At 44.4% G+C, this 15,016-nt stretch overlaps 1 protein-coding gene across 1 annotated transcript in view; it reads left to right on the forward strand.

Moving 5' to 3' along the window:
- Positions 1-15,016, forward strand: part of OPCML (opioid binding protein/cell adhesion molecule like) — a 511,307-nt gene that overhangs the window by 390,677 nt on the left and 105,614 nt on the right. The window contains exon 3 of the mRNA XM_007450400.1: positions 14,504-14,629. Coding sequence (XP_007450462.1) covers positions 14,504-14,629 — 126 coding nt within the window. The remainder of the gene's footprint in view (positions 1-14,503; positions 14,630-15,016) is intronic.

Raw genomic sequence — 15,016 nt, forward strand, 5'->3', positions numbered from 1 at the left:
TTTCCCTACGGTTACTGAATGGGAGAGAGAAACCCTGCCCTCTTTCTTCCCACAGCAGCATCCAGCCGTGGGCATTGTTATGGCCAAGGACCTGTTTCTTCAAGATTTTCCAAGTCCCCCTTTCCTCCCAAGATGCAGGGTTTCTGTGTCTGATACCAGCAAATTTCTTCTTCATTCCTGTCTCAGAGCTGGGCACAGACGACTGCGTCTGCAGCGCAGGGCTGAGGGGTAGCAGCCTCCTCCTGGCAGCACAGAGCAGGTCGGGAAGAGAAGAGGGTTGCCCAGTCGACAGGCAGGGGAGTGCCTTGGGAGAGTCCGGACGGATTCCTGATGGACAGTCCGGGGGTGAGGCTGTGTGGGAAGGGGCGGCAGCTCAGGTGAGGTCCCACCCAGGCTCCGAGGTTGCTGTGCAGGTGGGTAGAGCACTGTAGGGACACACGGCCCACCCTGTTCATCGGGGAGTGGGTGGCGCAGAGCAGGGCCTGAGCCCATCAACACTCCTGAGTCACAGGTGCCAGGTGGGGGATGGAGCAGGCCAGGGAGGGCTCAGAGGGCTGGGGATCTGCCCCTGCTGCCGGGCGTTCCAAAGCTCCAGGCCCGGGAGACTGGGTACTGGGCGGATTAATGGACAAACTCTGAAGCAGCTCATAGAAGAAGCCCATTTCTCCCACCCCCTCCCCATTCAAGATAAGACCTCTTGAATGGAAAACTGATGAATTTATAAAAGTGCTAACAAAAGATCCAGATAAAAAAAAATTAATTACATGGGACTGAGTGAACTGATGAGGGTGATTATAATTTTTGTGATTTTTCTGTTTGAATAAAAAAAATCCCACAAGGACTCCGAGGCAAAAAATATACAAATCAATTTTCACTGCAAAGTAAAGGAGCTGTTACAGTGGAGGATTCCTGGACTGAATGTCAATATTATGACGTAGTGTGAGTGTGTTTCGTGTTTGGTAATTGCAATCATTGTTGCTTTTGTTGCGGTCATCCATTTACAATGCTTGGTGTCCATTTATTTATCTCTTGTAAAAATAAAATACAGTGTGTGTGTTTGGGAGGGGAATAAATAAATAAAAATTTTAAAAAGACCTCTAATACTGGGGACAGGGAGAAAGATGGACACACAAATGTAAAATCAGAGAGCACCTGCTGACAGGTTGCTGGGCAGAAAAAGCATCAGGCAGGCCAGGGGCTGATGGCAGGGCTGGAGGTGGCGCTCGTGAATCCCTAAGTGTGGACACATGTGGCCAGGCGTCCTCCTCTGAGCTGTACCCCCCAGGCCAGGCTTCGGTCCAGAAGAACCAAGACTGAAGACTGGAGCCTCGGTGACTCTGCTGAGAGCGCAGGGCCGGGCAAACCCTGGGTGGGACTGTCCCTCCTCCAACTCCCTTCTGCGCCGGCATCCTCTGACCCAGGAGGACAAAATGAGGGGCCCAGGAATCTGAGGCAGAAAATGAGGAGAGGCCAGTGATTAGGAAGATGCTGGAACATCCGCCGGGCCACCTCATTTGGTCCTGCCACCGCTCAGTGTCGTTGGTATTACCTGCTGTTCCAGATACTCAAAGGAGGGTGGCTTCTGCTCCAAAGCCAACATGAGTCCCCCGTGACCAGCATGCTGTGTGCAGCTGAAGGCCCTGAGCTGGGGTGCTGGGCGCACGGCTTTGGGAACCAGCAGACGGGCTGTTTCCGGGTGTGGCTTTGCAGTGCTGAGACCTGGGGTTCGGAAGTCAGTGGGAACTGGATGCGCGTGTCAGTTTCTCCGTTGCTGTGTGACATTCGGCAGCTTGTTTGACCTCTCTCTGCCTTTACTTCCTGATTGTTAAAATGTGAAATAGTAAACCTTCCCGGTAAGGTTTCCACAGGATGAAATAAGTGATGTGTGGGAAATTATTTGTATGGTGCCTCCTGACACCTATGAAGTTTTCAAAAAATGAGAGTTGCTGGCAAAAAAAAAAATCTACAAGTAGAATTAAAGGGCCCGTGATATTGACATTTATCATGTGACAGGCACTGTGATTAAAGCATTTTATATTCCTTTACCATTTATTCCTCCCAAGGCCCCTGTGAGTGACCGACATCACCACCTTGCTTTGCAGTTTGGGAAATGGGAGTTACATACATTTAGTGACTTGTTTAAGGTCATGCCATGAATAAGAGGGGATCGCACAACAAAAGACAACTGTGACCAAGTAAAGGGGGAGAGAAGAGAAGGAGAGAGGCCTGAGACCAGGGCCTGGGGGTCCTGAAGTGGGAGAGAGACTTGAGTGAAGAGATGTCATGGGACTCACCCGTCACCTCACAACACATACTTGACAGAAGTGGAACTAGGATGTGAGTGTTTCCTTAGCTGCAAAACGAGGAGGTTGAACTAGGTGATCCCTAAGGTCCCTTTTTGACTTGAAAATTGTATGATGTAAATTAAACCCTGAGCTTCTGAGCGTATGTGTGGCAAGCAGAAGCCTCAGGGGCAGGTGGGGAGTTGGAGAGGAAGGAACAAAAGGAGGCCCCAGAGGGAGGCGTCTCCCTGCCCCAGAAAGAGCAGGCAGAGGAGAAGGACCCTTAAGGGAGCTTCTCTGATCATGGTCAGTTGCTTGAATTGTGCAAATTAAAAATAGGAGATGTGTGTCTGTGTCTGTAAATAGATTCCATAAGAGAGAGTGGAGATGGCCATCACAAACAGCCTCTGTGGAGCCTGGGGGCTTGGTGATGTCCTGGTCCCCGGCGTGTATTCATGTGTAGTTCATAACCATTTGTTCTCCTTCCCTGTGTTCCTCGCATCGAAATAGATCCAAGAAGAGAAAAGCAGTCGGAGCCCCGCAGGTCTAATCTTACGCAGGATAACATAAAACCACATCACACCAGGGCACAAAGGGAGTCCATGTTCACACTCAGAGTCTAAAACCGTGTAAACTGGTCCTGCGTCTTAACTTAGGATGTGACCTCAAGCGATTTGACCCAGTCCCAGCTCCCTGGCTGCGCTCCTGGATCCTGAGACCTTGTGCTTTCTAGAAGCCTCTTTGTACTGTTAGTTAAATCCAGCACACATGTGTTGAGCATCTATTGGATACCAGGCATTGAGAGGCCCTAAGGATGCTGAAATGAACAAATAGCTGTCCTTGATTATGAAGACCCCTTCCTAGCCTAGTGGGTAAGAGAGACATAGATGACAACAGAACACTGTGAGAAGTGTTTTAACACTTAACACAAATCCTGTCCATCCCCAAGCTTTGCTTCTTCTAACTCCTAAATGTCTCTCACACCTCTCCCTCTCTGCCCATCTCTCCTGCTACCACGCTTGTCCAAGGTACCACCACCTTCCTGCTGGGCAACATCCGAGCCAGTTCTCCCGTTCCCACTTCTGCCCTATTCCCAGTGTAATCTGTCCTTCCCCCAGCACCCATCACCATCATCACCATCACCATCACCATCATCATCACCATCACCATCACCATCATCATCCTCATCGCCATCATTATCACCATCACCATCATTATCACCATCCTCACCATCACCATCATCATTATCATCATCATCATCACCATCCTCACCATCACCATCACCATCATCATCACCATCACCATCATCCTCATCACCATGATTATCACCATCACCATCATCATCACCATCACCATCATCATCATCATCATCACCATCACCATCATCACCATCATCCTCATCACCACCATCCTCACCACCATCCTCACCATCACCATCACCATCATCACCATCACCCTCATCACCATCACCATCATTATCACCATCATCATCACCAGCATCATCATCATCACACATTTTAATGTCCCCCTATTTCTCTTATAAAAAAGATTAAAATCTTAGCATTTCCTCCAAGAGCCTATGAGTTCTGCCCCCCTGCCTATCCAGCCTCAGCTTATATGGTTTTACTCTTTTCACTTCAGCCACAGTCCCCCAAGCTCACCCTGCTTCCTGTCTCTGCAAAGCCTTTGCATATGCCCAGCTCTGTTCAGAGCAAATCCCTCACCCAGACCCACCGGCCAGGACAGACCCCCATCATGGGCTCTCCTGGTCTCTTGCACACCCACAGCTTCATCACACATTGATCCATGTGTCAATGATAATGTGTCAGTGTCACATGTGTCTCCTCTAGACACTAAGCTCCACAGTTGACATGAGACAGGGACTTGTCTGTCCACTCTTCTACCACCAAAGTAATCCTAGGACATGTTAGGCACTCAGCTAATGTTTTAGAATGAATAAAGTGCATCGTTATGCACAGGGAGCCCTGAAGCACCTCCCTACTCACCTCTAGAATGGGGAGAGGTGTTGGAGGGAGGCTATTATATCCCAATTTCAGTATTCCAGCATGAGTAGGAGTAGAACAGACAGAGGACGGGGGGAGAGGAAGGCACATAAGCAGAGGACACAGCATAGATAAAAGTGTGGAATGATGAGTGAGTACAGGGCGCTTTCAGCACTGCAGAGACTGACATGGCTGGGCACGGCTAGTTGTCTTGAAAACAGAAGGGAAACAGTAGGCAAGCAATGAGAAATGGAGAGTTAAGCAGATGCATGGAACTGTCAATAAATGAGGAAGATATTTTCTGAGAACCCTATGTGGTGGGAGGTTGCCTTCTCTCCTTACTGTAAGAACATCTGGTTCTACCTCTCAGGAGCTGACAAATCTTGTTTGTTTGTTTGTTTGTTTAACAACATCTTTATAGGGTTGTAATTCACTCACCAGAAAATTCATCCTTTTAAAGTGTACAATCCAGTCGCTTTTATATATGCACAAGGTTGTAGAAGAATTACTGCTGTCCAATTCTGGAGGATCTTCATCACACCAAAAGAAACCCAGGCCCATTAACGGTCACTCCCCATTTGCCCCTCTCCCCAGCCTCTGGCAACTGATGTACTGTCTGTCTCTATGGATTTGCCCATTTTGAATATTTCATATAAGTAGAAACCATATAATATGTCACGTTTTGTGTTTGGTTTCTTCCACTTAATGTTTTCAAGGCTCACCCATGTTATAGCATCAGTACTTTGTTTCTTTTTATAGCTGAATTGTATTCCGTTGTATGGATGCACTACATTTTGCTTATCCATTTGGCTGTTGATGACTGTTAGGGTTGTGACCGATCTTTGTCTACTATGAAAAATGCTGTCATGAGCATTTGTGTAAAAGCTGTTGTGTGGACATGTTTTCATTCCTCCTGAGTATGTACCTAGGAGTTGAATTGGTGAGTCACATGATACCTCTATCTTTAATCTTCTGAGGATCTGCCAGACTGTCTTTTAAGGTGGCTGCACCATTTTACAATTCCACTAGCAATGCGTGAGGGTTCCAATTTCTCCACATCCTCACTAACTCTTGTTATTATCTGTCTTTTTGATTATAGCCATTCTAGTGGATGTGAAGCGGAAACTCATTGTGTTTTGATTTGCATTTTCTTAATGAATAATGATGCTAAACATCTTTTCATGTACATACTGGCTATTTCTGTATCTTCATTGGATAAATGTCTATTCAGATCCCTTTGTCTACATTTTAATTGGGTTATTTGTATTTTTTTGTTGAGTGGCATGCATTTTCATGTATTTTGGATACTAGTTCCTTATCAGATATATCATTTGTAAAAATGTTCTCCCATTCTGTGGGGATTTTTTCTTTCTCAGTAGGGGCATTTGAAGCACAAACTTTGCTTCAAATTGCACAGAATTAATAGTTTTTAAAATTTCAATGCTGTACAGTTTATCTATTTCTTTTCTTTTGCTGCTTGTGCTTTTGGTGTCATGTCTAAGAAATCATTGCCTGATCCAAGATCACAAAGATTCACACCTTTGTCTTCTTCTAAGATTTGGTTCTTACATTTAGGTATGTGATGCATTTTGAGTTAATTTTTTTATGTGATGTGACGTAGGGGTTCAAGTTTATTCTTTTTCCTGTGGATATACAGTTGCCCCAGCAGCATTTGATGAAAAGACTTTTCTTTCTTCATTGCATTGTTTTTGCATCCTATTGAAAATTAATTGGCCATAAAAGTATGGATATATTTCTGGACACTTAATTCTGTTGAACTGATGTAGATGTCTACCCTTATGTTGATTTTTTAATAGGGAATATTTACTAGGGATGTGTTAAGGATTAAAGGAAATAATGTATATAGAGCACTTAATACCAGCCTCAAATAAATAAACACTAGCTATTTTGTTGTTGCTCCTGGTGGTGGTAGCACTGTGTTCCCAGGAATAGCCCCCTTGAACTTGCACTGTGGCTATAGAAGTTCATTAACTCACAGAATTTAGGCCAGAAGGACCTGAAAATTCACAGTCTAACTTCTTCACTCAAAACTAACCAAATAAACAATCAGACACCATCACCACCACACACCCATACACACACACACAAACACACATACACACACAACACACACACCCCAAAGCCAGAGGGGTTAACTGATTTACAAAAGATCACACAGCTATGGAGAAACCAAGATTAGAACCTATGACTCCTGACACTTGGTGTAATGCTTTTTGCACCATAAAATAATACTTAGTGTAGAAAATACGGCATGACCAAGCCTAGCACGCATACTGTAACTCCCAAATTAGTCTTAACTCTAGTTTATGAAATAAGCTTCCTTGTTAAAACACAAAATAAAAGGTACTCCTAGGGCTTCCCTGGTGGCGCATTGGTTGAGAGTTCGCCTGCCGATGCAGGGGACGCGGGTTCGTGCCCCGGTCCGGGAAGATCCCACATGCCGTGGAGCGGCGGGGCCCGTGAGCCATGGCCGCTGAGCCTGCGCGCCCGGAGCCTGTGCTCCGCAACGGGAGAGGCCACAACAGTGAGAGGCCCACGTACCGCAAAAAAAAAAAAAAAAAGGTAATCCTAGAATAAAACAATGAGTCTTTAAAAGTCTTTACTGTATTTTTTTTTTAAAGAAGATGTTGGGGGGAGGAGTTTATTAATTAATTAATTTATTTTTGCTGTGTTGGGTCTTCGTTTCTGTGCGAGGGCTTTCTCTAGTTGTGGCAAGGGGGGGCCACTCTTCATCGCGGTGCGCGGGCCTCTCACTATCACGGCCTGTCTTGTTGCGGCACACGGGCTCCAGATGCGCAGGCTCAGTAGTTGTGGCTCACGGGCCTAGTTGCTCCACGGCAGGTGGGATCCTCCCAGACCAGGGCTCGAACCTGTGTCCCCTGCATTGACAGGCAGATTCTCAACCACTGCACCACCAGGGAAGCCCTTTACTGTATTTTTTTTTAATAAACAAGACTTGAGTGTTTAAAAATGTCGTAGAAAGCAGTTCATATTTATATTAGTTTTCTCATCGTCTCTTAACATATTATTATTCTCTGGGGATAATAATGATAACAGTAATAATAATAATGTGAAAACAACAATAATAACTATTTAAATCTCTTTAAAATCATTATCTCTAATCTCATCTACACATCCCTTTGTGGCAAATATTTTTATGCCCATTTTACGATAGAGGAAGCTTACACTTAAAGGGCTTAATCGCACAGAAAGTAGTTGGAAAAAAAATGGTATTCAGACTTCAGCCTCTGTGACTCCAAATTATAAGATTCTCTTTTCTGTTTGTTTCAACTGTGCCATTCAGTCTTAAATAAAACACTTAAAACGTGACTGTCAGACACTGTGCCTGGACAGAGACAGGGTATAGTTGCAATGGGTGGAATTACTGCCCTTGAAATAAGAGGGCGTGGTGCTGAAGTTCTGTACCCCGTTCTTTCTAGAAACAGAAACAGAGGGCCCTAAAAGAAAATAGATAAGGAAGAGCCAGGTAATTTCTTTATATAAACATGTGCGATTTGCCCTACGCATTCACTTAGGTTTGATAGCTTAGATTAAGAGGCAGAAATTAACAATTAGTTATCAAATATTTACTTTTTACTCTGGAATTGTCCCAGCTATCCAAGGCAAACATCATTTATGAGTGCTGACTTAAAATTGAAGGAATTGAGATTTAGAAAATGAGCAGTTAGGCACAGATTAGCCATTTATCAGATTTTAAATGGCATGTATATTAACAGTCATATATAAACATGAACAATAACAGCTACCATTTATTAAGTACTTACTTATTTCCGGGCACTGTACTAGCATGCTATACACATTTACACTTAATTCTTATAACAATTTAGAGAGATAAATTCTATCATCTTCATTCTACAAATGAAGAACCAGAGTTCAGAGGGGCTAAGCCAACGTTGCCCAAGGTTACACAAGTCTACCGGACTCTAGAACCTAAGCTGTGGTGCACGGCCTCTCGTACACTGTTTCAACCTTGTCATATCAGCTTTGTGTAGGGTGGTGCTGGTATGTCCAGAGTTCAGTCCCCAATTACCTTTGCACAAAGAAACATTTCTCCTTCAGAAAAGCTTTTCCTATCTCAGGCTTGCTCTCTCACAAGTATACAACAACGTGTATACACAGTCTTGATAATAGGCACTTATTCATATAATACATTTTTATTAAACACCTGTGTGCCAAGCACAGTTCAGTACACTGGGAGTATAGCGGTTTTTAAAGCTTATAGTCCATTGCCAGAGAGACTTTAAACAAATAATCATACAAGTGTATATAAAAGCACAAAAGTATATAAGAATTCTTGAAGACAATTTAAAGGTTGAGAAGAGACTGTAAGAAGAGGACGTGAATTTGATGGGTGGGAGAGGACCGGGGTCATCAACAAAGACTTCTCTGAGGAAATAATATTAAAACTGAACCCAGAAGGAAACAAATATGAAAGAATAAGGTGGAGAGTATTTCAGGGAGAGGAAAGGGCAAATGTCAGATGTCTAGAGTGGAGAACACTTGCCAGATTGCAAGACACACACTTTAAAAACCTACACATAAATGCACTACATGTGGAGGGAAGGATGCTACTTCATGTCAGGCTTGGTGTCTATAATAGGAATATACTAGGATAAATATAGCAGGACTTCCCTGGTGGCGCAGTGGTTAAGAATCCGCCTGCCAACGCAGGAGACATGGGTTTGAGCCGTGGTCCGGGAAGATCCCACATGCCGCGGAGCAACTAAAGCCGTGCACCACAACTACTGAGCCTGCACTCTGGAGCCGGTGAGCAACAATTACTGAGCCTGCATGCCACAACTGCTGAAGCCCGCACGCCTAGAGCCCGTGCTCCACAGCAAGAGAAGCCACTGCAAGGAGAAGCCCAAGCACCGTAACGAAGAGTGGCCCCCGCTCACCACAACCAGAGAAAGCCCGCGCACAGCAATGAAAACCCAAGTCAGCCCAAAAATAAATAAATAAAAACTTTTTTTTAAAAAAGGGTAAATATAGCAGATTCCGTCCATGGAATAGCTCAGTTGTAAAGATGAATGGTATGATGAAGACATAAACAAGAATTCCTTGGGAGTGGAAGAAGGAACAGTGAAGGCGTCATAAACGAGGTCTCATTCGAGTTGAGTATTGAAGGGTGAGCAGCTCATAGGGCACACTAGCGGGAGTGTTTCTACAGCAGAAGGAATACGGTGTGTAAAGGCATGGGCAAGAGAGAACGATGTAGCCCCAGAGAGAGACGTGGGACTCCTTGTCAGAGGAGTGACAGAGGACAGGGGCTGGCGCTGAGGCTATGGCCAGGCTGGGAATGGTTTTGTAGATCCTGTGCAGAAGTTTGGGCTTCACAGTCTCAGCCAGGGGCAAAGGTTGGGGGTGTTAGGCAGAAGCAAAATATCTAAGATGTAACTGTGGGGGGCACATGGGGTCTGAGTTATGAAATGGTGGTGGGTAGAGAAATGAGGAGACTTGTAATATTCCGAGGAAGAGATGATGAGCTTCTCTACTAAGCCAGTGGCAGTGAGATTGGAGAGGAAGGGCCATGGGTAAGACACGTTCGGTATGTTTAAGAGCCCTCGGCCATGCTGAGGGTAAAGAGAACGTGTAAATACCTCATGGCAACCCCGAGCCCAAAGATTCCTTCCTTCCTCAAGACACTGATTGCAATCTGATAAAATTGTGTTTGTCTGTCTCTCTGTATGTGTATGGAGAGACAATATTTTATCTATGTCTATATCTGTATCTGTATAGGTATAGATGTGTATCTGTATGTCTATATCTATCTATCTGTCTACCTGTCTATCTGTCGATCGATCAATCTACCTATCCATCTATCCATCTAAAATGACCACACTCTGGGACTTCCCTGGTAGTCCAGTGGTAAAGAATCCGCTTTCCAATGCAGGGGATGTGGTTTTGATCCCTGGTCAGGGAACTAAGATCCCACATGCCATGGGACAACTAAGCCCGTGTGCCACAACTACTGAGCCCACACTCTGGAGCCAGCGCACCACAACTAGAAAGAAGCCCACACACCACAACTAGAAAGAAGCCTGTGTGCCACAACAAAGAGCCTGTGTGCCACAACGAAGATCCCACGTGTCACAACTAAGACCCGACACAGCCAAAAATAAAATAAATAAATAAATAAAATAAAATATACTTAAAAAAAAATAAAATGACCACAATCTGAAGTCCTTGTAGTTGTGCAGTGATCAATCTGCCCAGCCATGTTAGGACACATTATAGCCCACCACTGTCAATGAGAAGATAACCAGATGCATGCATGACCTGCAGGGGAGGGTCCCCAGTGTCTGTAGATGTGACTGGGAACACACTGTGCTATTTGTAATCCTTTAATTAGACTCTTGTGAGTCCTGCCATTTTCTTTGAGTAATTTCAGCATTTCTGGTAAGATTGTTATACACGTTTCACGTTTATCTGTATATTCATAAACACTAGCGATAGATAGATAGATGATAGATAGGTAGATAGATAATAGATATATAGGTACATAGATGATAGATAGATAGACTCATTTGCCACAGATATGTGTCTGAAAATTGAACAAAGCTCTCTTGTCAAAATACGTGGAAGCATTTAAATTTATTTCCAAGTGCTCCTTTGTTCAAAGGTTATCACAGAAACAAGGGGAGGATCATGATGCTATTGCCAAATTCAAATCAGATTTAAATGAATTAGAAGTATTGAGTACCTCCCTTGGCAAGCTCAGCGCGGGAGAAACCAGGATGACTGCGGCACCCCACACTCAGCGGCAGGCGCTGCGCTGGGGAAGCCGGCTGACTAGTGGCACCACCGTGAGGGAAGATGCCGTGGCAGGACCTCCGAAGCAGAGGAGACAGAAAATGCAAATACAAATATCGTGTTTAGGGCATTGATGGGAGGTTAAACAAAGAGGCAATATAATATAATGGAAAGAATTCTGCCCTTTACTGACCCTGTGACTTTCGGCAGTTTACTTAACCCTCCCCATGCCTCAGTTTCTTCATTTTTAATAGTGAGAATATTTGTTCTATTTATCTCATAATTTGTGAAGAATCCATGAGATAATGCATGTGTAAGCAAGTTGAAAGTCATCAAGTCATATGTTAATAAGTAATACATATTATTACGTATTACATACTAATAATGATGTCATAATTGAGAACAGAAAGAACTTTCCTTTCTCCCACATCACTCTCTGTGTTTCCTGTCTTACTGGCGATCCTCACCTTTGACACTGTCCTTACCTTTCCTCCTTTGGGACAGTGACAGAGGACAGTGTGGGCCTGCAGAAGATGGAGGGGTTCACTGCCTGAGGCTTTGGTGAAACGTTTGCATCAACCTTCACCATCCCCCTCCAGGAAACTCCCTGCTAATGGGGGATAATCACCTGGGGAATGAGGATGTCCCTCAAATATCCATAGAATTTTACAAATATCTCCTAATCCAGGACCTTTTAAACTATCCGATGAAACATAACATACATGGAACTGATAGCCCTGAATCGGGAGCCATATCGAGCAATCTGTCCCTGGGCATCAAAGCTGCAATGTCCTAAATTATCCTCCACTGACCAGCTACGCCCCCACCCTCCCACCGCAGCTGTGTCCGCCTTACAAACAGAGAGACTCTTGGGTCTAGAGAAAGAGAGCTTCAGATGGCCTAACACATCTGGCTAAAGCAGACATTATTCTGAGAATATTCTGGGAGGTTCACCGAAGTTGTTGCTTTATAAAAGAGTGAGAAAAAGTATTGACATTTCTAAGTCCAGAACAATTTTTTAACAAGCTGGAAAATACTGAAAAACGAGTAGTACAGTTTTCTCAAGAGAATGCGGTGTAGTTAGAAAGTACACTATTTTTTCCCACTGTGTATTTTGGTAAAATATGTGCAAAGAAATTTCAGGCCAACTCCTAATGCAGAAATAATCCAAAATGTGGCAGATTTATAAGCCAGGTAATTTTTATTTATTTGCTAATGTGGATTCCCTTAAGATCGCAAATGTTCTCCATGTTACTTATGGCTTCTCCTTGAAAAGACTTACCGCTAAGATCTCAGCAGCATAAAACTCCAGGCTGCAGAGTTGTCTGGATCAAGCATCAGTCATAATTCTCCTCTGCCACTGACTCAGGGTAGTTTGGAATCCACTAGCACTCTACGCGTTTGGTAATTAACAATTCATAATTAAACTGGCAGTTGGAATAAATCAGCATAACTATGAGCTTGGAGCCTCCTCTCTCTGTTGTCCATCGTTCCTTTTATTTTGAGAATCTGAAAGAAAGTTGAGAAGAAAGCTTTAGGTATCAGAAATCCTCCATTAAAAGCTTTGCCCTCCTTAGTTTTGGGATGTGTTCAATCTGTTCTTTGGATCTTCCTTTCAGAGGAATTAAGCAGGTACCCTTGTCAGCCTTGTGCCAGACACTGAGGAAAGAGAGGTGGGTGTCATTCCGTCCTTTTCCTCCAGCACCTCACTCTCTAGGTAAAGAGACAGGCATAAAATCAGCTGTAAGTACAACACGTTCGGACCCCTTCCCAGGTAGGGAGGTGGGAGATTCTCTTTACAGGATTTGGGGAGAGGTTAGGGAAAACTGCAAAGGGGAGGTGGCCTTTGATGTCCCTTGAAAGATGAGCCACATGTCTTTTCAGGTAGGAAAGGAAGAGAAGAAGCAAAGCAGAGTTTCGGAAGGGCCTGTGCCTCTGCCGTGTTCCCCGGCAAGCCGGGTCCAGAGTGTTCAGTGAGCCGCCTTAGTGAGGACACTGCCAGGAAGAGGCTTGTCGCCGGGTTGGGGTTAGACTGCAGAGGGCTCAGGTCAGGGAAAATAGGCTTGTGCTAAGCCTGGGGGGCACGGTGAGCTAAGGGAGTGAGCAGCGGGGCTTATTGCCTGAAAAGATCACTGTGGTCACATGGAGGGGGCAGGTTGGAGGATTCCCAAATTGGAGAGAGACCAGGTGGGATGGCCCGGGTGGGAGGTTGTTGCAGTTGACCATGTGGAAATTGGTGAGAAACCCAACTAGGTTGAGGGCGATGAGAAGTAAGATCAGAGAAGGAATCTAGGTATTTTCCGATGCCCAGCTTCAAATTGAATTAAAAATCAGGCCTGGAGGGAGGACAAGGTAGACAGCAAGACCAGGGGTCATGTCAGCCTTTGTGATGCTGACAGGTAAATGGATGTGGACCTGGCCCATGAGAGGACAACAGTCTGCTGTGAAAGATGGCATCATTGCAGTTGTCATCCTTATCACCACTGTCATCTTAGCAGCTACCAGTGATTGCTTCCTTTGTACCAGGTGCCCTGGTCAGCCATTGTTTAATTGAAACCTCATAACGTGAGTTTAGCTGCTGCTATCATCGGTTTCACAGGTGAGGAAACCAAAGCCTGAAGAAATGAAGACAATTCACCTTTGCCCAGATCACTCAGCAGGTGAGGAGCTGGGCTCCAGAGCTCTGCTCCTAACTACTCGGACATGATACCATTACAAATAAATTGTATAATGTGATCTTAGCATAACAGTAGTAGCTGGGGCTACTGTTGCTGGTGGGGTCTAGGGGAGAAAGCAATTAATGCTGAGTCAGTGAAAATTTAACCGAGTTTTAAAGGATACATTTTAAGGAAGGAGCAAGAATTTCCAGGAAAAGAACTGTGAAAGAAAATAATTCCCGGACTGCACAACCTGTGTGAGGTCAAAGAATTCAATAGCCTGGAGTGCTCAGGAAATGGTAACTAATCCAGTGCGGTTGGGGCTTTGTGAATGAGTCACTGGAAACAAAGGCTGAGCTGGGGATTACATGTGTGGTTCCTGCATAAGCCAGGGGTTCCACTAAAAGGAATGAACACACGGGTCCGATAGGAACTCTTAGAAAACTTTGTATTTTCCCTTTGGTTCTGCTTTTCCATCAACCATCAGTAATGCCTGTCTCTTCAGTTACTGTTTCCCCAGAACCGCCCCCCACCACACCTGCATCCTGGTACATCCAGACATTATGTAGAGCTGCTTTCACGAGTGCCCTGTACGTGTTGTGTTAATGGTCACATCCTTGGCGAATCAAGCATAAAAATCTAAAATTTATTATTGAGAATAATATTTATTTTATAAAACATGCTGTATGAATATTTATAGGCTAACACCTCCTTTTGTACCAAGAATCGTTCTCATGTATTTCTTTTCCCCTCTGTCTCCTTACAGTTCCTCCCCAGATCATGAATATCTCCTCAGACGTCACCGTGAATGAGGGGAGTAGTGTGACCCTGCTGTGTCTTGCTATCGGCAGACCTGAGCCAACAGTGACATGGAGACACCTGTCAGTCAAGGGTAAGTCATTTACTTGGAGGAAGTTTTCAGAGTTGGTATATTGAAGACTTGCTTCTAATGCACAACAGAAGTTTAAGACTAAGAAAGTAATGCTGTATTTGTAACATAGTGATGGAAGAACAAATAGATTACATGCATCAGTCACCGGGTATTCCATTCTAAAGAAGTGTTTGTAGAGAACATTTACTGAATTATTTTCTCTGTCCTTTTTATGACCTTAGAAGACTTGTGTTTTCTCAGCTATGAAGGACAGAGATGCCCTAAGAATAACTTCCAACAAAGATACTAATGTCTCAAGGTGGGGATGTGTGGGTCAGTGGGTTGTCTGTCCTTTCTTGAAGTAGAGGGCTAGAAAGCTAGACTGTGCACTGAAAATGTTGGTGTTAT

This window comes from Lipotes vexillifer, unplaced genomic scaffold (genome assembly GCF_000442215.2).
Source record: "Lipotes vexillifer unplaced genomic scaffold, Lipotes_vexillifer_v1.1 scaffold322, whole genome shotgun sequence".
Lineage (NCBI taxonomy): Eukaryota > Metazoa > Chordata > Mammalia > Artiodactyla > Lipotidae > Lipotes > Lipotes vexillifer.